Source organism: Thalassophryne amazonica, chromosome 22 (assembly GCF_902500255.1).
Source record: "Thalassophryne amazonica chromosome 22, fThaAma1.1, whole genome shotgun sequence".
Classification (NCBI taxonomy): domain Eukaryota; kingdom Metazoa; phylum Chordata; class Actinopteri; order Batrachoidiformes; family Batrachoididae; genus Thalassophryne; species Thalassophryne amazonica.
The window spans coordinates 5,219,162-5,239,889 of NC_047124.1; the positions used below are offsets into that span (position 1 = coordinate 5,219,162).

The 20,728-nt window shown below is 40.0% G+C and overlaps 2 protein-coding genes and 1 long non-coding RNA gene across 3 annotated transcripts in view; all 3 read right to left on the reverse strand.

Moving 5' to 3' along the window:
- Positions 1-7,945, reverse strand: part of LOC117503899 — a 12,147-nt gene extending 4,202 nt beyond the window's left edge. Inside the window, exon 1 of the long non-coding RNA XR_004558688.1 lies at positions 7,615-7,945. This is a non-coding gene — a long non-coding RNA (uncharacterized LOC117503899). The remainder of the gene's footprint in view (positions 1-7,614) is intronic.
- A 2,302-nt stretch (positions 7,946-10,247) lies between these two features.
- Positions 10,248-13,152, reverse strand: crebl2 (cAMP responsive element binding protein-like 2). The gene is made up of 3 exons (XM_034163429.1): positions 12,969-13,152; positions 10,995-11,192; positions 10,248-10,840 (listed from the first exon to the last, which is right to left on the reverse strand). The coding sequence occupies exons 1-3, from the start codon at positions 12,981-12,983 to the stop codon at positions 10,685-10,687; spliced, it is 369 nt and encodes a 122-aa protein (XP_034019320.1). The 5' UTR covers positions 12,984-13,152; the 3' UTR covers positions 10,248-10,684.
- A 1,779-nt stretch (positions 13,153-14,931) lies between these two features.
- On the reverse strand, positions 14,932-18,379 carry gpr19 (G protein-coupled receptor 19). The gene is made up of 2 exons (XM_034163428.1): positions 18,113-18,379; positions 14,932-16,707 (listed from the first exon to the last, which is right to left on the reverse strand). Exon 2 carries the CDS (start codon positions 16,618-16,620, stop codon positions 15,421-15,423), a length of 1,200 nt encoding a protein of 399 aa, XP_034019319.1. The 5' UTR covers positions 16,621-16,707; positions 18,113-18,379; the 3' UTR covers positions 14,932-15,420.
- Positions 18,380-20,728: the final 2,349 nt, after the last annotated feature.

The following is a 20,728-nucleotide window of genomic DNA, read 5'->3' on the forward strand; positions in this document are numbered from 1 at the left end:
TCTTGGAAAAATCCCTCTCCTTTAATATTGAACAAATTTTCAAAGGTGACCAAGTGGTTAATGCACTTGGTTTCAGTGCAGAAGGTTCCGGGTTCAAATCCCACCCCTGCCACATTTCTCCATGTAATGTGGAGTTGCGTCAGGAAGGGCATCCGGCGTAAAACCTGTGCCAATTTAACATGCAGATCCACCTTGGATTTGCTGTGGCGACCCCGTGTGTAAACAAGGGAGCAGCTGAAGGGACTTACTTACTTACATAACTCTGTCAACAAAGATCAAATTTCCTTCATATTTGAGAGTGTTAAGTAGGATGGTATCATTTATCCACTGATAAAGTTTGATATGGATCTGATATAAATATTTTGTGGCCATTTATTCTTGAAAGGGTAGTTGTAAAACAGCTAACTGATCATCTGCAGAAGAATGGTCTATTTGAAGAGTTTCAGTCAGGTTTTAGAATTCATCATAGTACAGAAACAGCATTAGTGAAGGTTACAAATGATCTTCTTATGGCCTCAGACAGTGAACTCATCTCTGTGCTCGTCCTGTTAGACCTCAGTGCTGCTTTTGATACTGTTGACCATAAAATTTTATTACAGAGATTAGCGCATGCCATAGGTATTAAAGGCACTGCGCTGCAGTGGTTTGAATCATATTTATCTAATCGATTACAATTTGTTCATGTAAATGGGGAATCTTCTTCACAGACTAAGGTTAATTATGGAGTTCCACAAGGTTCTGTGCTAGGATCAATTTTATTCACTTTATACATGCTTCCCTTAGGCAGTATTATTAGAAAGCATTGCTTAAATTTTCATTGTTACGCAGATGATACCCAGCTTTATCTATCCATGAAGCCAGAGGACACACACCAATTAGTTAAACTGCAGGAATGTCTTACAGACATAAAGACATGGATGACCTCTAATTTCCTGCCTTTAAATTCAGATAAAACTGAAGTTATTGTTCTTGGCCCCACAAATCTTAGAAACATGGTGTCTAACCAGATCCTTACTCTGGATGGCATTACCCTGACCTCCAGTAATACTGTGAGAAATCTTGGAGTCATTTTTTTATCAGGATATGTCCTTCAATGCGCATATTAAGCAAATATGTAGGACGGCTTTTTTGCATTTGTGCAATATCTCTAAAATTAGAAAGGTCTTGTCTCAGAGTGATGCTGAAAAACTAATTCATGCATTTATTTCCTCTAGGCTGGACTATTGTAATTCATTATTATCAGGTTGTCCTAAAAGTTCCCTGAAAAGCCTTTAGTTAATTCAAAATGCTGCAGCTAGAGTGCTGACGGGGACTAGAAGGAGAGAGCATATCTCACCCATATTGGCCTCTCTTCATTGGCTTCCTGTTAATTCTAGAATAGAATTTAAAATTATTCTTCTTACTTATAAGGTTTTGAATAATCAGGTCCCATTTTATCTTAGGGACCTCATAGTACCATATCACCCCAATAGAGCGCTTCGCTCTCAGACTGCAGGCTTACTTGTAGTTCCTAGGGTTTGTAAAAGTAGAATGGGAGGCAAAGCCTTCAGCTTTCAGGCTCCTCCCCTGTGGAACCAGCTCCCAATTCAGATCAGGGAAACAGACACCCTCTCTACTTTTAAGATTAGGCTTAAAACTTTCCTTTTTGCTAAAGCTTATAGTTAGGGCTGGATCAGGTGACCCTGAACCATCCCTTAGTTATGCTGCTATAGACTTAGACTGCTGGGGGGTTCCCATGATGCACTGAGTGTTTCTTTCTCTTTTTGCTCTGTATGCACCACTCTGCATTTAATCATTAGTGATTGATCTCTGCTCCCCTCCACAGCATGTCTTTTTCCTGGTTCTCTCCCTCAGCCCCAACCAGTCCCAGCAGAAGACTGCCCCTCTGCGAGCCTGGTTCTGCTGGAGGTTTCTTCCTGTTAAAAGGGAGTTTTTCCTTCCCACTGTTGCCAAGTGCTTGCTCACAGGGGGTCGTTTTGACCGTTGGGGTTTTTCCGTAATTATTGTATGGCCTTGCCTTACAATATAAAGCGCCTTGGGCCAACTGTTTGTTGTGATTTGGCGCTATATAAATGAAATTGATTTGATTTCAAATTAATATTGACAACCCCATTGAATGTAATTTTTCATTATATCATCAAACGTGCCCCAATCACTCTCATATTTGAAAGCAAGGTGCAAACTGACACTCACCATCACCTGACAAAATTTCATCCAGATCTGATTTGGATTAATGATTTTGTGCCCATTTAAATTTAATATTTAAAACCCCATTTAATGTATATTTTTCATTATACCTTAATCAAACATGCCCCAATCACTCTCATATTTGAAAGCGAGGTGCAGACTGGCACTCACTATCACCTGACAAAGTTTGATTTGGATCTGATGCTCATTGTGAATTTTGTGGCCATTTAAATTTAACATTGAAAACCCCATATGGTGTAAATTTTACATTATATCTCAATCAAAAGTGCCTCAGTCACTCATTTTTCTGTTACGGATTTACCTACACCACCAAAATTGGAGGGAGGTTCCAATTTTATGACTGACTGACTGTCTTCCAGTTATCAGTCGGAAACCAAGCTCCAAAAAGCAACGACAATCTGTGCAAAGAGATAACCAATTATCTAAAAAGGAAAAATTATCTGAAAAAAATAAATAAATAAAATTCAGAAGTTGAAAAAAAAAATTCTGATTGAAGTGCATGAATTAAATACATCCTCCTGACATTTGATCACATCTCACAGCTTATGAAAAGTCACTTCTGAGAGGACTTTGACCTTAAATTTTTTCCAAGGTAAAAATTTGTGAAACTGAAAACTAGTGTTGGCAGAGGTTTGTGCTCTACGTGTACAGTGCTCTAGTTTCCTCCGGCGTGCGCACTGCGATATTGCACCTTCTGTGAAACATTGCATAATATACTGCAAATTTAAAAATATAGATGGGAATATTTACACCATATAATCCTGATAACTCAGCAGACAAACCAGTTAAAAACTATTCTAGATTTCCAGTCAAACTTATTTAAAGTAGACCTGCATTGAAATAAATGCAGTCAGATCCTTGGACCAAAAAATGACATATTTACACATAAGATCTTTCTGAATGTAGTAAAGTAAATCTGCAAGCCCAGATCTGTCATTCAACGGAGAAATCATTTAAAAATTACAAATTTACAGCTAAAATTTAGCCCTCCACAAAACTGTCATCACATCTGGAACGCTGCCGAGACGTCAGGGAAAAGACCCTCTCCCAGCATGCATTGTGCACGCCAACTGTAATTTGTGGATTTACGTCAGTTTGCATCTGCACCTTTTTCTTGTCTTATACAGAAGGATCTACTTTTTTTTAAAACTTCATATTGTCTTGCGGTACGTTTGGTGAGTACACATTTCTTTTATTTGTGCGTTTGATTGAGTGGTGTCACACTGAAAATCTACTGTCTTTCTCCTCCGGTGTTACCGTCGCGGGGTACGGAGGCGGGACCCGCAAAGAATCCAAGTCATTAAAAAGATATAAACCTCTCTCAGCGGCCACGGAGCTCTGCGGCTCCAATTACTGAGACGTGCGGTGCTGCGGAAAGTCTGTCCTTGCAACAACAGGTGTCACCGGCCGCTCCGCATCAAAACAGCGAGCGTAGTCTCTGGACTTTTGCCAAGTTGGCTGCACCTCCATTCAGTAAACAGGGACGTGGTGCCGGCTGCACAGCAGACACGGGGGCGATGTGAGTGGCCCGCTTCAGCATTTACCGAGCACCAAATTTTAGCTGCAAATTTGTCATTTTTAAATGACGATTTCTCCGCTGAATTACAAATTTGGGCTTGCAGATTTACTTTACTGCATTCATAAGGGTCTTATAAATACATATCAGCTATTTCTTTCTGAGATCTGACCACATTTATTTCAATGCAGGTCTACTTTAAACATTTTTTTTTCAGTGTCACTACACAAAGTTTGAGATGAGGAAAAAAAAAAAATTATAAAATTCAATTAATTATCATCCAGTCATATATATTATCCTGAAATGGGCAAGTCTACATAATGAGTACTTTAACTTCTGGGAATTCAAGTACATTTTGATGACAACTTAGACATTGTTTGTCACGAGTGATGTTCATGTCTCCAGCTCGCTGGCCATTGATATCCAGAGATGTCTGGAACCTTATGGAGTAACAAGGTCAAATGTGTGAGGTGATGCTGATATCTTTACAGAAGGATGAAGGTCCAAATCTTTAGGGTCCTGGTGCTTCCTGTCTTACTGCCTGGTTGTCAGACTTGGCCTCTAACCAGTGTGCTAAGGACAGAGCTGGATGTCGTTGTGGAGGATACTTGGGTCCTGCTGGAATGACTTTGTGTCAAATGAACGGTTATTGAGTGAGACTCTGATGAGGAGGATCACTGACAGTGAGGGAACATCAGCCATCACATGCTGTCCACGTGGTGTGTTTCTCTGGACACAATCCAGCACACCAGTGCCTCAGAGTCAAGGACCCCAGCGGTGGGAGACGGTCAAGGATACGCCTCCATTTCACCCGGCTGCAGCAGATACACGGTGACCGCTTGTCTGTCTGTGTGGTTGTCATCCAGGACCACAGGCAGTTGTGGAATGTGGCGATGTCTGGGACAAAATAGCATTTCTACTCAACAACAGCCACATTAGACATGTGGATTGAAATATAAACAAAACCGGGTAATTCCAAAGATCCAGATTTTACTTATTTATTTATATATTTTTAAATTGAATCAGCAGGACAGCAGCTGATCTCAGGCTTTAAAACGCCGCCACCATTATCACAATGACCTCTGCATCTCCTCACAGCCAAAAACAAAGCCATCAATCTACACGGCTAAACACAAACTTCCTCAATGAGCTGAGCTGCCAAAAACCAGCGACGCAGGCCAAACATGCACGCAACGTGACACAGTGCCCAAACTGCTGCTGGCTGAATGCGGAAATGAACAATTAAAGATTTTAAATCTCTGACTCGTGATCAGCACAAAGAAAAAAAACAAAACAAAAAAAAAACATTTCCTTGAAATCTGAAGAGGCGACAACGACATACTCGACTCCCAAAACACTAAATGTTACATTTTAACCAGCGTGAGCGCCACCTATAGTTTTGGGCTTGTGAATGGAATCCAGTCATGAGAGCAGCGTCAAGAAATATTTTAAATTTAAGTGCCAGTTCATCAAAAAGTACTTTGCTGCCGTTTCCCTTTTAGGTGGAAGCAAAAACTACCCATTAAAATGTTGCAATTTTTCAGAACTCTTAACATGAATCAAGATTAAGTCAGGCAATCATTGAGGCTTTGAAATATGAAAACTTTGAAAGGATTTTTTCCCCCCAAGAAGTCCAATTTGTTGTTGTGTTTAGGAACAGAAGAAAAAAAAAAAGTAAGATTCCTTCGTACCCATAGGTCTTTCACAGGAAAAAACAAAACAAAAAAATTAAATGAACAAATAAATAAATCACCCACCTGAAGCTGATTTATTATTATTATATTTCACTTTTGATGTGCTCCAGCTCTTCAAATGTGAGGATTTCACACAGACTGCTGTTAATAACCTGGTGGTGGTTTACAATTTTCAGTTTTAAACTGAACTAACCAACAAATTTGGAGTAAAACCAGATTCTGAACCATTTTAATAGCAGTGAGTGAAAACAGGGTGATTTTATTATTATTATTATAACAAAGGCAACACAAGCACTTAAGTAGTTAATAAATAGTTAAATACATAGTTTGCAGATTCCAACAGATTCTCAACCAAAAAAGAAAGCTTTTTATTAATTCTTGAATATTTATTTAATCATAACAGTCTTTATGCAGTTACCAATAGTATTTATTATTATTATTAATAAATATTATTGAAGTAATTCCTCTTCAATGATGTTTAGCTTTCTTCATTCTTTCTCCAACATTTTGATTGAGGTTATGTTTTCTTTACAGTTTATTTGGTTTTAAAAGTCACATAAAAAAAAAATACCTACCAGGAGGATTTTCATAAAACGCCGAAGGGCAAAACAAGGGTCAACAAAGAACACATTAAATTTAGACCTTTAAAATTAGTCCCTTCGGCTGCTCCCTTGTTTACACTCGGGGTCGCCACAGGAGATCGGAGGTGGATCTGCATGTTGAATTGGCACAAGTTTAACGCCGAATGCCCTTCCTGACGCAACACCTGGAGATATGTGGCAGGAGTGGGTTTTGAACCAGGAACCTTTTGCACTGAAAACAAGTGCACTATTCACTTGGACACCACCCCTGCATTAAATTTAGGCCTTTAACACAATTTAAATAAGATGGGTTTTTTTTTTTTTTTTTTTGCTTCCCTTTTTGGACTTTTTCATTCATTTTTGAGGAAATATATTGAGCTTCCTGAAGAGGAAGAAGAAGAAAAAAAAAATCTATTTATGAAAGAGAAACTATTATGCTGTGTTCACTTTCTTTCAGGAGATGGAAACGAGAGCTCAAAACTACATTATTCCAGCCTCTGTGGGGTTGATGCACAAACTGCAATAAATAAATTTAAAAACAAGCCTGCTTCAGGTTATCATTTCTGCAAACAGGCATAATTCACTTATCTGCAGAAACAGAAGAGTGAAAAAAGGAGCAGAAGGCATGTTGTGTAATGTTTTATTAGATCAAGAATAAGAAAGCTTTGATGCTAGAACGGAGCTCCTGGACCTTCAGGACCAGTTAGACATCCACTAGAACAAGTAATGTTTTAGCAACCATGTAAAACAGAGGTCAGGGTTGAGAAACCTTTCCAGAGACAGAGTAGGAAATTTAACTTTTGAAGGCATTTACTTTTACATTTCCTTCTCTCAGATTACAAATTTCCAGTTGCCACTAAATGCAGCATTAGCCTTGATAGAGGTCAGCCCTCCGAGTGCCCTTCTAGTTATTTCAATAAATGTTTAGAATATTTATTTGAATGTAAAATAATTACTTCTATTTTTGTATGAAAGTACACTTATTATTGTTGAATGAATAATATTATTATTAGCACTTTGACGTAAAGCACTTTTTTAGTCTAGCTGCCTGAAAACAACCAAACAATATTTTAAATCATAAAAATAAAATATAATGTATTTTCTTTCGTTTGTTGTTTTCAGCTTTATTTCGATTTAACAAGAAGGACTGTCGTGTAAATATGCGGTTTAAATTTATGTCAGTTAATTAAAAAGTGGCATAATTACTGAGAAAGTAACTTTTAGTTCAGCGTAACGTTCGTTTTTTCAAGTTACCGTTTGACCTTTTTTCAACGTTAAATGTTTAACTTTATGTTTACGTTTGCATCCAATGTTTATTTTGCACGTTAGCGTTTAAAAGTTTTAAGTGAGCGTCCGTTTAAAGGTTAACGTCCGTTGCTGTTTGTTTATTTAAACGTTGGCGTCCGTTAAGTGGCCTAGCTGAGTGTTGGTCACTAACGATCACAAACAACCGACTTAACCGACAGAACCACGTTTAAAAACGAACAGATAAACGTGTCACGGTTTGTGAATCGAGGTTAAATCGGGTTTTTAACTAAAATGTTAACTTTATGGGGCCCGTTAACTTTATCGGGAGCTGATTTAGCACGTTAAGGACGAAAATTCTGGCACTCACCCTTTGAAACTTCGACGTTAAAAGTCCCAGCTCCGCGCTAACCGTCCGACACGGTTTAAACACGGAGTGCGACACGATAAAAAAACAGAGTTGGCTTCTGTTTCTACTTCAAGAAGTTTTAAACAGAAAGTAGTCGCACTAAAGTTGTCGCTGAAGTCCTGCTGCCATAAACGATGAGGTCACTGCGATAAAAATAAAAGGATGCCGTCATCGATGAACTCAACAGACTTCTTAAAGGCGCAGCGCCCAAGAAAAAACGCGTGAGCCGACACAAAACAGAGCACTCAGAACGCATCCCTCCGCCAAATTTACGACATAGGCACCACTGTCTCATATTATCATTTCAGCAAAATTTACACTTTTCAATTTCAATTTATTTTCATTTATATAGCGCCACTGTCTCATATTATCATTTCAGCAAAATTTACACTTTTCAATTTTCAATTTCAATTTATTTTCATTTATATAGCGCCAAATCACAACAAAGTTGCCTTAAGGCGCTTCACACGAGTAAGGTCAAACCGTACCAACCCCCAAGAGCAAGAACACAGGCGACAGTGGTAAGAAAAAAAACTCCGGCTGAGGAAGAAACCTCAAGCAGACCAGACTCAAAGGGGGTGACCCTCTGCTTGGGCCATGTGTAGCAGGATGAAGGTCCTGGGTCCTGATTGAAAAGACGTTCCCGCTAGCTTGGCTAATGGGGAATTCCCCTTTGGCTGACCTGGTAGAGGAATGGTCTTTAGTGCGAGCCGTCCGGGTTCGATCCCACCGCTGTCCCGGCCACAAAAGCTACAGACATGTCAGTCTGTAGTCACACATGCTACAGACATAATTTACAAAACAAAAATGCAGGAAATGTTGCCGGTGCGCAGGACAGGAGGGTACAGAAACAGACACCATACCCATCTCTGGATGGAGCCGCACCTTAAACAGAGAAAGAGAGAGAAAACAGAATCAGGCATCAGAAAGACAGCAAATACAGTATAATTTGTCAGCATTAAGCAATAAAAACAAAGGAAATAAGGTGACTGCCGGCACCTATAGCCCTAAGCTTCACTAACAGACCCAGAATTTAGATAAAGTTTCTTTATTGATTAGCCACAAATTTGACACCCATATGTAAGTGGGTTCTACATTTAAACCAAACTACCTACACATGTATTATGCAGGTGGTCAGACTTCCTCACGATCAATCAGCTGGATCAAAGTCCATCACAGAGGTCCTTCAGCTGATTACGACCAACCCTGGAAATGCATTTAATGGGTTCATTTCAGCAAAGGTCAGTCATTGGGATCAAAGGTCAATTTCCACCAGGAAATGCTGTAATAAAAACATTGCAATCAGATCTTGAGATTGATTTACGGACCCCTAAGATAACTGCCAGAAATCTGAGCAGGAGTCCGATTGCCTACTGAGGGATTAGTTCAAAGTAAATTAAACCTTTATCCAGTTAAATCCAGTTAATCAAAACCAGCACCATTTCAAGCCATAGTGTTAAAATGATAAATTATAAAAACAGGTGCCAGTTTAAAGGATGCATTGATTATTATTTTAATAGTTGACAAAGAAACTCGCTAAAGATTTGATCTGTTAAGTGTTGCAGAGCAAAAGCAGAACAGTGATGGAACTGGAAGTTTTAGTTAACAGTGGAAAACAGAACTCAGGTGAGCTGACAGTTATCCAGACTCAAAAATGAAACTCAGAAGAGTTGCACATTACTGAGCCGACGACATCGAACACGCGTATGACCAGAAAATCGTACATGTGGAGGAAATGTTTGAGAGTCAGTAGATCTTCAGGAAATGTAGCAAACCAGACAGCTGCTGGCCGTTTATCATAAAACGTCAGAGAAATTATGCTTGAATTTCGATATATAAGAAAGGTTTTAACAAAATAGCCACATTTATGTAAACAGTATCTTTTTACATTAGTTTACACTATTATGTAAGAGACACAACTGTAAGGTGATTTTTGTCTGTCAGCCCGTCGTATTTTCACCAAAAGTTAACTTTTCAAAATAAAGTCGAGACCTTTCTGCACATTTGAGCAGCTCTTGTCACCACCTAGTGGGCGATGTGAGGATTTCAGGTCTTCTGGTACATTTCCTACTTGAAACACAAACTTCAGGGGAGGGGGAAAAAAAAAGGCATTTATAAACATCAGAAATGTGATTTTTTTTGCACACAGGCTTTCTTGAGATTTACATTTCTTCAGTTTTAAGAAATGCAATTTCTCCTGACAAGTACAATGTAGAGTTCTGAGTAAACAATTCCATTTTAACAATTTGTGGTTGATAAAGTTTTAATTTTCAACAGACCAAATTTGTCCTTGCATCATTTTTTTCCCCAGCCTTATATAACTGAGGTCACGAATGATGCAAACAGTGGCATTTGAAGTTTTTAAGATTTTTCGTTGACACCAACTGAAAAGAGCCACTGTTTTCTTTTGGGATGACATGGAAGTAGATCTTTAGAGTGAAGAAATCAAACTGACAGCTCAAAAACATGTGAAATTATATGTGAACAGAAACATTTTTAATCTTCATCCAACAACAAATGTGTCGTGTTAGTCTCACTGATGCACAACTCTTATTTTTGTTAAAATAAAAAAAGAAACAGGAATGCAATTCAGATTTTTTTAATTGTCACATTATTCATAAAAACATCCAAACAGCAAACATTATTGAAAAGACTCAAAGGGTTTTCTATAGACAACAAAATACATCCAACCAATGTTTCCACAAATCCTGTTCCTGATGATCTTCATTTAAACACAACAGGAAATAAGGTTGTTTCAACATAAATAAAAACTTTGTCTCCATCGGTCTGAACGCTGCTATAAACAACAAAAACTCATTAAAACATTCACCATCAGCTTACTGCAGAGTGGTACTTTTTATTTATTCATTTATTGAAAGCTTAAATGAAACCATGAGTAAAAAGTGCTTTTGTTTTTTAAATGATGCATCACATCATCGGTGAAAAATCTGACCTTCAACGCTTCAACTGAACCACCAGCAGTTTGTTTTAAACGTCCTTGTCACGTCGTGACCTTTTTCCTTCCATCTCGTTAACCCTGACCGCTGCTGATGATGATGTTTTTGCCGTTCTTGGGCACTTTTGTGCTGCTCCCACCTTGGGGCATTTTCTGCTCGTCGCCGGTCAGAAGAGCCTTAATCTCAGAGGGGATCTTGCCCTGATCCATGGCCGAGCACCACTGTTTGTACTGCAGGGGAACAGACACAGATTAGACTCACTTTTTTTTCTCTCCCCCCCCTCTAGGCAACCAATCAGAGAGCAGACAGAAAAGCAATAAGCAAAGCCGGACTGTGGGAAATGACGAGCGCGATTCGATCCGCCGACATGAAACGTTTGCTTACCATCTCCAGCTCCTCCCGCAGGGCACAGATGGCCCTCTCCTTACTGGAAACCAGTTCCTCCAGGTACTGGTACCGCAGCTTCTTCCTCGCTCGGCACTCTCGGGCGCTCTGCCGGCTCCGCTCCAGTTTGGCCTTCAGGTCAATCTTGGCGGGTTTGCGGCCACGTTTTCCAGGCTTTTTCACTTTCCCAGCTGCTATCTACCATCAGACAAAGTGTGACCTCTTCAGTCAACAATTCCACACAAGTAAAATGCAACTAATGTGCAGGTTGCAGTTCCACAAAAAACAAAAAAACAAAACAAAAAACAAAACAAGTTCTTTAATTAAACATTTTACTCCACAGGACACAGGAATGGTTTAAACAGCAGCTAACAACAAAATCTCCAGCATCATGACACACAATTAGGAAACTGTGTTTGATGAGGAGGAATGACAAATGAGGTGAAAGGATGAAAACTGTTTTTCAAACAACTCCAGGCTCTTGATTAAAAAAAAAGTCTACATTAATGTCTTCTGCACTTTGAGAAAGCCATTTCTGTCTCTGTCTCACACACACATGCATTAAATAATTTCAATTTATTTAATTTTAAATAGCACCAAATCGCAACAAAGCTGCCTCAAGGCGTTTCACAAAAGTAAGGTCTAATCTTATCAACCCCTAGAGGAGACAGTGGTAAGGAAAAACTCCCTCTGATGATATTGAGGAAGAAATCCCAAGCAGACCAGACTCAGAGGGGTGACCCACTGGTTAGGTCATTAGATCCACCAGCACCTCACCTTTTTTCAACCTCATTAATGAGACTTATCATTGCTTCATTTTAATTATCACTTACTATTTTATAATTCTAATAAATATCCTCATTAGCATCACTCAGCTCATAACAATTATGACCCATTTAGACATATTTCATACAAAGTAGGTTGTTGATACAGAAACATTTCCATTTTCACAAACAGTGGCATCTAACAAGAAACCACTGCAATTATCATGAGCTAAAGCTGTACAGGAGGCAGGGTATGGATTTAAAGTTTAAAATGTGGGGTAGACATGAAGATGTTGGGTAGATTAAATAAAGATGACAGCTATTCATGGTTTGTATATGACACCGTATTAACTGCAGGAGCCTATTTCATTCACTGTATATGCTTTGTATGTGGAAAATATGACTAGTGAACATTTTCTAATTTATGTAACAAATTTCAGGAATTCGCTGTTATTTTTGGAGAAACTCTGATCGGTGTTCTGAGAAACAGCGAGCACTCATTAAAATATTCAATGATTAGAGGCTACATCCGGAAGCAAATAAGGTGTCGGTTCTGGTTCTTCGGAATCTGAGGGCTGCGTTTGACACCGTTGATCACAATATTCTAATCAATTGTGTTTAAAGGAAGGCATGGCTTCGTATGCGGCGCTGAAACTGGTTCTGGTTGAATTTTACACAAAAGGCATTTTTTCTGCCTTTTACACCAAAAATCTCACCTCTCACCCTTTGTCACTATATTCTAAAGGGTGACACATGGAAGGGTAAAGTCCGCAGCAACCCGTATGTATGTATGTGTATAATATTATATATATATATATATATATATATATATATATATTATACACACACACGTAATTTTGTACATAAAACGTTCTCCAAGGTCTTTATCAACTCTGGCTTACTGGTATGGTGGACTTTTCTGTATTAACGTCTTTTGTTATGAAAACCCCTTTGAAATTTTCTGACCTAAAATGTTTGAGAAAAGTTTTTAAAATTTATTACTAATCTTTCAAAATGCCCCCTCTTCATGTACATAAAAACACGTTTATTCCAGTATAGATTTTCTATACTGGAATACTATACTATATTAACATTTTTCTTTACCTTACAGTAAAAATGTAGATTATCTCATTTTAGTCGAAACAACACAAACATTCGTTAGCATGACTTAGCTTTAGCACAGCTAGACTTAAAAATTGTTCATTTTTACCTTGTTTTCGTCCATTTTGGTGAACGCTAACGTTGTGGCAGCTAGTTCGCGTTAACTCACATTAACCAGATTACGGAATAAAACTATTAGTACGGATTACTGATTAAAAACAAAACAAAAAATATCAGGAGACAAACAGGTTTGCTGCGCTTCCTGCTTCTTTTCCGTTAAATTATTACCGGTGTCATCAGTTTTTGGTGTAACACCGCCACCACCTGGACTGGAGGGTGGAGCGGGAGACTGCCATAAAACTGGAAGAAAATAACCCACCACCACGAGAAAATATAACAGTGTGATAGTAAGCGTACATAAAAAAAAGTAGTATAGCACAACGCGAACGTCTTAAGTGTGGTTATATTTATGTTTCTTCTGTTTTCCTTTCAGTGTTGATTTTGTCAATTGATTGATCAATGGCTCTGATTAAAAAAAATAAAAAAAATCCTCAAAGCCAGTATTTGTTTAAAATTCTCTGGCACAGAAAACATTTTTAAATGCTTTTAAACTGTTTTACATCAGTTATAATGTTTTAAAGTGCTTAAAATACTTTAAATGTGTTTAAACTGATTTCAGCCACATTCAGTTATTTTCAACTAGTTTCCAAGAGCTGACAAAATGTTTGAAAAGGACTAAATGTAAATGTTATACCTGGTTTAAGAGGTGCAGTGGAACAAAGGTTTTTTTTTTTTTTTTTTGAGGGCCATGCAGCAGACCTACAGTTACGTTACCATCAGTTTCTGCACAGCTGGTGGCCAAATGGCCAATAAAATTTCATCGTGTTTTGACCTGTTAAGACTGTTAAAGAAAACTTATAATTAGATTTGAAGCCATAATCTAATGAAAATAAAAAGAAATCAAAGGATTGTCACTGACTGGATGATTGCAGCTCAAATTCACGTGAGAAATTCTGTTGAAATAAAGACTCAAACACTCTGATAAATATAATTTAATAACAATTTAAATAAAAAACATTTTTACAACTCACACTGACAATTACATTACAATTGTTCATGTTTATTTACTTCAGTCCATTTGTGTTTAAATGAAACAAACAGAGTTTCTGATCACAGAGAATATCGCAGACATTTTACATAAACGAGCACATAACACACGTGACGCTAACACAAGAGGACACAAACTTTGGACAAATGGTTCTGGAGATGACCTTTGACCTGTGCAGGTTGTATTGTTTGTGTTGCTGCCGAAGAGAAAAATGCGCGTTTTCAGCTTGCCATTGATGTGAGCACTAAGATTAGCAAACACGCGATCATTTTAATGTTTACATTTGGACTGGATAAAATGGCACTGCCTAAATGTAAACAAATAAATAAGGCTTCAGAATTAGTGAAATGTGCTTTGCATAACATACAACAAAACTACAGGGGGAAAAAACATGTCATTTTAGCATGTAATATGGAACATATTGGCAAGTTGGCTTTGGTGTGGTGATAATATACTAGCATGGCTACATTTAGGGTTTCTAATGTATTAGTTGCACTCATAGCTACATACTAATCTATCTAAATTTGGCTAGTTTTTGTGGGGATTTTATAGATAATTTTGCACAAAGTAACTTTTTGTCATTACTGAACATTAAGGTGATAACAACACCAATTTAGCTACAAAAACCCAAACAAACCATAAATTCCCTCCAGAACAAACAAAATGTATCAGTGTGTTAAAGTGTTCAAATGTTTGACAGACAGTTGTGCATGTTGACAAGCTCACAGCGAACACATGTATAAATATTAAAATGGAAATGTTTAGCATGTAACATCTAGCCTGTTTAGCATTGCAAATGTTAGTAACACTGGTGTGGTGACAGCACGCTAACATGGCATTTAGCGTGCTAGCTTGCTATCCGCAACTAAGTTAATGTCACACGATAGCATGCTATGCTAGCACTGTGTTCTACTGTTTTGAAAGTTGATTCTCTTGGTTGAAACAGTTTGTAGTTTTACCTGATTAGTGACATTTAACCAGCAAATCACTCTTTCTTAGACAACACTGTGTTTGAGATTAGTTAACCTGAACAAGAATTTGTTTCCAGGCTTTCTTAGCTAAGCTAGCTAAGTGAAAATGTGCGGCTCATATTTCTGACCACTTTTGTTACTAATCAGACGTGTTTATGCCACATTACTGTGAGATGGCTACCTTACATGATTAGCTTGCTAACGCACTGACGTGTCTAAAATACAAACTCAGATGTTATCTGTGGAATAACGGTTTTCCATCAAAACCTTTCGCAGAAATACACCACAAGTACAAAATTGTTGTGGCCAAGAACTTCCAATATAGCTGCCAGAAGGTGCATTACATCACAAGAAGCCCTTTATACAAACACGTTCTTTTTCTGTGAGCCTTTAAAAGCCACATCAAAAACTGACATTGTGCTGTTTGATATTTCTACAAGACTAATTTTCATATCTATTATTTCAAATGTGTCCAGTATCAATCACACAAAGGTATTAGATGGGTTGGCATTAGTGGGCCAAGCTAGTTTCTTTTCCTTTGCCTCTCTGTCAAATGTTGTGTCCTTGGTCGCGGTCTTGGCTTGGATTGGGATGTCCACTACCCCAACGTAGTTCTTTTTGGCCATCCGAGAACTTGCTGTAATGGTATAAGCGTTACTGCGGTAACATTTCATGGACGACATGCAGAAGGTCTCCCTCATGCCCCGTCTGAAATTTGCATTGTAGACCGAGTACAATGTTGGTTTTGATGCTGTGGAGCTGAAGGAGATCCAGGCGATGGCTGTGAAGAACAGAACTCCCTGCCTGCTCGGCCCACTGGACTCCCTTGGATGCCAAAGTTGGGTGACATAGAAGGGCATATAGGTGAGAAAGAAAACTGAATTGAGCATGAGGAACATCTTGATGGTCTTCACTTTAGTCCGTGGGACAATGTTTATGGTCCTGCGCACTGTGTGTCCATCAGCACTGATTCTCCAAATGTAGCGGACCACCCGCTGGTAGAATGATACTATCAGCACCACTGGAACCAAGAAACCAAGCAGGAGGTGAACTACGGCATAGACTATACTGTCCCATGTGTCTGGCAGGAAAAAGTCACAGTGACCCACAACATCTGTAGATGATGAGCTGTAGAAGAAGAGACAAGGGGAGACAAAGGCAGCATCAAACAGCCATGAGGCCAGGATCATCTTCTTTGCTTTCTCCCGGGACACCTTGAAGCTGAGGGGGTAGACGATGGTGTAGAATCTGTCCACAGAGATGGAGAGCAGGACATAGACTTGGACTCCAGGGCAAAGGTGCTGCATGTAGCGCACCGCTTTGCAGGCGGCTGTGCTCATGACCCATTGACCTGAGGCGACTTGCAGGAGGATGAAGGGCGCGCAACCCAGGCTCATGAGCAGGTCTGCACAGGCCATAGACACCACAAAATAATTTGTGGTGGATTGAGTCCGTCGGCTCCGGTGGATGACCAGGCAAACAAGGGCATTTCCCAGGATGGAGACAAGCCACAGAACAGCAAAGACCAAACTCAGGACAACAACCTCACCCGTGGTCAGGTCATCGGAGTCCGAAGTCCTGTTGGCCTGGCAGGTAGACACGCCCTCTTGGCCACAGAGGGGAGTTGTGGGTAAGGATGCCAGGACAGTTGAGTTTTCCTTCTCAGAATAGTTAAATGACATCTGATACGTGAAAGATGGAGAGTAACGGGAGGGACTGACGTCAGCTCTGGGTTTACACCATCGCTATGATGCTCATGGAGAGTGGCGCTGTGGAAATAGACATTGAATCAGATTTACCATCAGCCCAAATAATGTGCGACAACACCACCGACTTATTCAGTTATTATCACAAAACAACAAAACACACATTTAGCCGTCTGTAATGTCAAAGATTTAACACTTTGGAGGATCTTAACAGGTGTTCAGGCACTGATACCTCCGACGTGTTCCCCAACACCAGGGTCTCCCGCCAGTGGGCAACATCCTGGATCCAACTCAGACGAAAACTATCTTAACCGCAGCATTAACGAGGCTAATTAAAGCAAAAGGTTAATTTCACTCGAAAGGGACGTGAAGACCACACACTCCTGTGTGCTGAATCCCAGCCTGCTGCTTTATTTAATCAACCCTGCACAGGGATCCACTTTGGAATCCAGAGAGACCAGAACTCCTCTGAGGTGCCTTAACGATGTCAAAGCTCTCGTGTTTATCGCTGCCTTTCTGTTTGCTGTGCTGGATTTCAGCCTTAGTAACATCCTGATTGATGATGAGGTGCAAACACGAGCCGGAGTGCACCGGACCATCGGCGACTTCGTGTTCGTCCACGTGTGAAGAAAACCTGCAACTGTTAAAAAATAATTAATAATAAACACGAATTAAAGAGACCTGCAGAGTCACCGTGAGGATTCAGAGTCTTACTGATGACGTTATGAGGAAAACAGATTTATATCTTGGAGCTGACCAGCGGACGACCTCGCAGTTATGACTTTTTTTTGCAGATTAGGGTGAAATGTTGCGAGCCTTCAGGCGAGAACATTTTCGCTTTCTTCAGTTTTTTTAACACTGTGAGACAAAGTCTCCTTTTGTCTTTAATATTCTTGTCTGATGACATCACAAAGGTCTGACGGGGATAAAATCTAGTTTTGTGACTGCGCCTCCTGTTGGTTGGTGGAAGAGTGTGCACTCTGAGTGCCGTTCTAGTTATCACCATGTAACTTCTGTGGAATAAATAGTGGGAAAAATGGTTGAGATTAATCAATAACATTTTCAGAACCACATCAACATTTTATGATGAAATTATAGCATTTTATAAAATTAAAATCATCGCATTATATGGAAACGCTAGGTTTAATATAATAAACATTTTATTATAATCGAGCTATTACACAACAGTACTACAGTAACTGAGTAAAAGTACTTTACTGTAGTACCTCCACAAAACGACGCGCGTTTATTTTAGCGCGATTATGTCTCCTTGTTAAATGATTTACGGTCTTAATGACGTGATGTCGATCATTAAATGTTACTTCGAGCTAATCGTCGTTCAGACAAAGAGCGGCGCGTGCGCTCGGCCTGTCAATCACGTCTTCTGCGGCGGGAATAAACCCCGCTAATCTGCGCTAAAAACCGCGACGGTTCGATGTTTTATCGTTGCTGAAGGACACACACTCACCGGGTGACGGCGGAACTCCTCACGGCGGCTCTTCGTGTCGCTGTTTGTGGCAGAGCTGCGGCTGAAGAGGCTGAGGACCAGCGGCGGATCCAGGAGCGGACAGCGGGGGGTAACGACCCCCCCCCCCCCCCCGAAACAGGAAGTTCAAGAAAACTGTCAACTCACTTTTCCACTAATCAGTAAAACCTCTACTCTTAAATCAGACTGTTACAGTTTAATATCTCATTTTATAGATATTATTGCTCTATTGAAAAAAAATATTCTAAACATTATTTGTTATGTGCCGACGCGGGTTGAGGAGCGGACCTGCGTCTGACTGAACCCAGCGCTAAATAACCAGAAAGCGGTTCCAGAAAAAACAAAACAATTTTATTTTCCCCCTTTTGTGCAATACTCTGTGTACAAACATAAAAGTGCGTTTATCTGGCGGAGTGAAGGACGGCGCGCTCTCCAGCGCCCAAAGGGATCGAAGCCCGGCGCTTCTGGACTCACGTTCACCGCCAAACACCCCGCAGGTGGACACGACAAACCGATTCTGTGAAGGATAGAAAAGGTGAGGTAAGTCAGCAGCTATAACTAATATCCTTCAAAGGCACACACTATCAGCAACACATTCAGGTCTGAATTTAAGCTTTATGTAAATGAGCAGCTTCTCACAACAGGTGGAGGATCATCTGTCCGCACGCCACGGCCGTGAGAAGCAAGCTGCACAATTCTCATCAATGTTCAAATATACTGCGTAACAAAATACCACATTACTATTAACATTTATTCAGACAATCAATCACCTCTGATGTGTGCTGACAGCATGTGTCCCTCACCCGTCCTCCTTCACAGGCACGATGTGTCAAACCCAGGCGCGGTCCTCAGCGTCTCACAAACGAACATCACAAGGTCGAGTTCCCGGCAATTCTGCTTGAATCACACATGGCTTAAATGCAGAACGCCATCTCATTATCTGCTTCAGCTGAAAGTCTTTAAGGTTGCACGTGAGCATCATCCACAGGTGCTGCATATCACGTTGATGAGGGTGAAGGACTCTTCTGCCAGCACCTTCTCCACAGACAATAAATCAGTTTGCATACCACCTGGAGAGCAAAGAAAAGAACACCAAAATGTCCAGCCAAACCCCCCCAACACACAACAATTATTATTTCAAACATTGTCAGTTTTTTTTTTTTTACCAGGATTACTCAAAAATGTAAAAAAGTAAAAAACAAAACAAAACTGACTTTCACAGATCTGGCAACTTGCTTCTGACGGATTGGTTGTTGCTGTGACGCCACTCTGAACTTCACACGGTTGTATACGCTTCATTCTTATTTCTGTTTAGCACTCTTCTGGTTATTTATTGTATCTACTCTGAATGTTATTTAACAACAGCCCTGTTGTGAATCGCTAGCAGTTAGCATTCGCTAGCGGTTAGATTTTGCTAGCTAGGTCGACACCTCCCCTCTCTGTTGTTACTTTTTATAGCTGTTTCTTTTCTACCTGTTTAATACTTCTGTTCATTTTTCAGTTGAACTGCTGTGAATTTTAAGTAATTTTTACTCCTGTGTAAAATCTTATGAGCAGCTAGCATTTTCTCTAGTGGTTAGCTTGCGTTAGCTATTTCTGACCCTTCTCATTTTTTTATTTCACTTTTTACACTCCTGTTAGTTAATTAACTGTTTAGTGTATTTTATAGCTGCTGCTTTTTTACCTGTTTAATACTTCTGTTAGTTTTTCAGTGTAACTGCTGTGAATTTTAATTCATTTATCTGCATCTGTGTGAGCCTTAGGAGTGGTTAGTTTATCCATTATTGGTTAGCTCGTGTTTGCTTGGCTACATTATTGAATTTCCTAGTGCACAAAGTACACTACTTATTATACTTTACACCCTCCGTAAATCCTGCGTGATGTTGGAAGATAGGGTGGCTCTCTTAAAGAGCCGTGTCCGTAAGTTAGAGCAGCTTCTTAGCGCAGTGGAGTTAGATGTTACGGGCACTCCAGATGAGGTTAGTGTTGGGCCAGCTAGCGAGCCCATTAACATCAGCTTAGAAACGGCGGCTGTGGAGAATGGCTTTTGGACTGTGGCTAGGCGGAGGAAGCCCTGTAGGGCTTGGTGCCCGGTTGTGGCACCCCGATCACACTCGCCAGTGCGAACTGTGAATCGGTTCTCCCCCTTGGATTTGCCAGATGTGAATTCTCTGAGCCCACGAGTGACTTCCACTCCTGTCTCCAGGCCGAAACACCGGACTTTAGTGATAGGGGATTCTATCACCCGCAAAATCAGGTTACAGACGCTGGCTGACGTTAAATGTATTCCTGGGGCCAGAGCTCCCGACATTGCATCTCATCTTAGGGTGCTGACGCTGCAGAAGGGAAGACAGACGAAGGAACATGACATGAGATATAGTCACATTGTTATTCACGTTGGCACCAATGATATCAGGATGAAGCACTCAGAGGCCACAAAAATGGACATAGAGAGGACTTGTGACCTTGCCAGAAAGATGTGTCTGCATTGATTAATAGTCTCTGGTCCCCTCCCCTCCCGGGGTACTGATGAGGCGTTTAGCAGGCTGACATCATTAAATAGGTGGCTGGTGCAGTTTTGTAGACAGCAAGGCTTTA

What these genes read in the sequence shown, in the direction of transcription:
- crebl2 (XM_034163429.1), bottom strand. An exon ending in TGCGGGAGGAGCTGGAGATG is followed by an intron (nt 10,841 to 10,994) that starts GTAAGCAAACGT and finishes GTTCCCCTGCAG; the next exon opens with TACAAACAGTGGTGCTCGGC.
- gpr19 (XM_034163428.1), bottom strand. Translation starts at nt 16,620, where the DNA reads ATGTCATTTAACTATTCTGAGAAGGAAAACTCAACTGTCCTGGCATCC.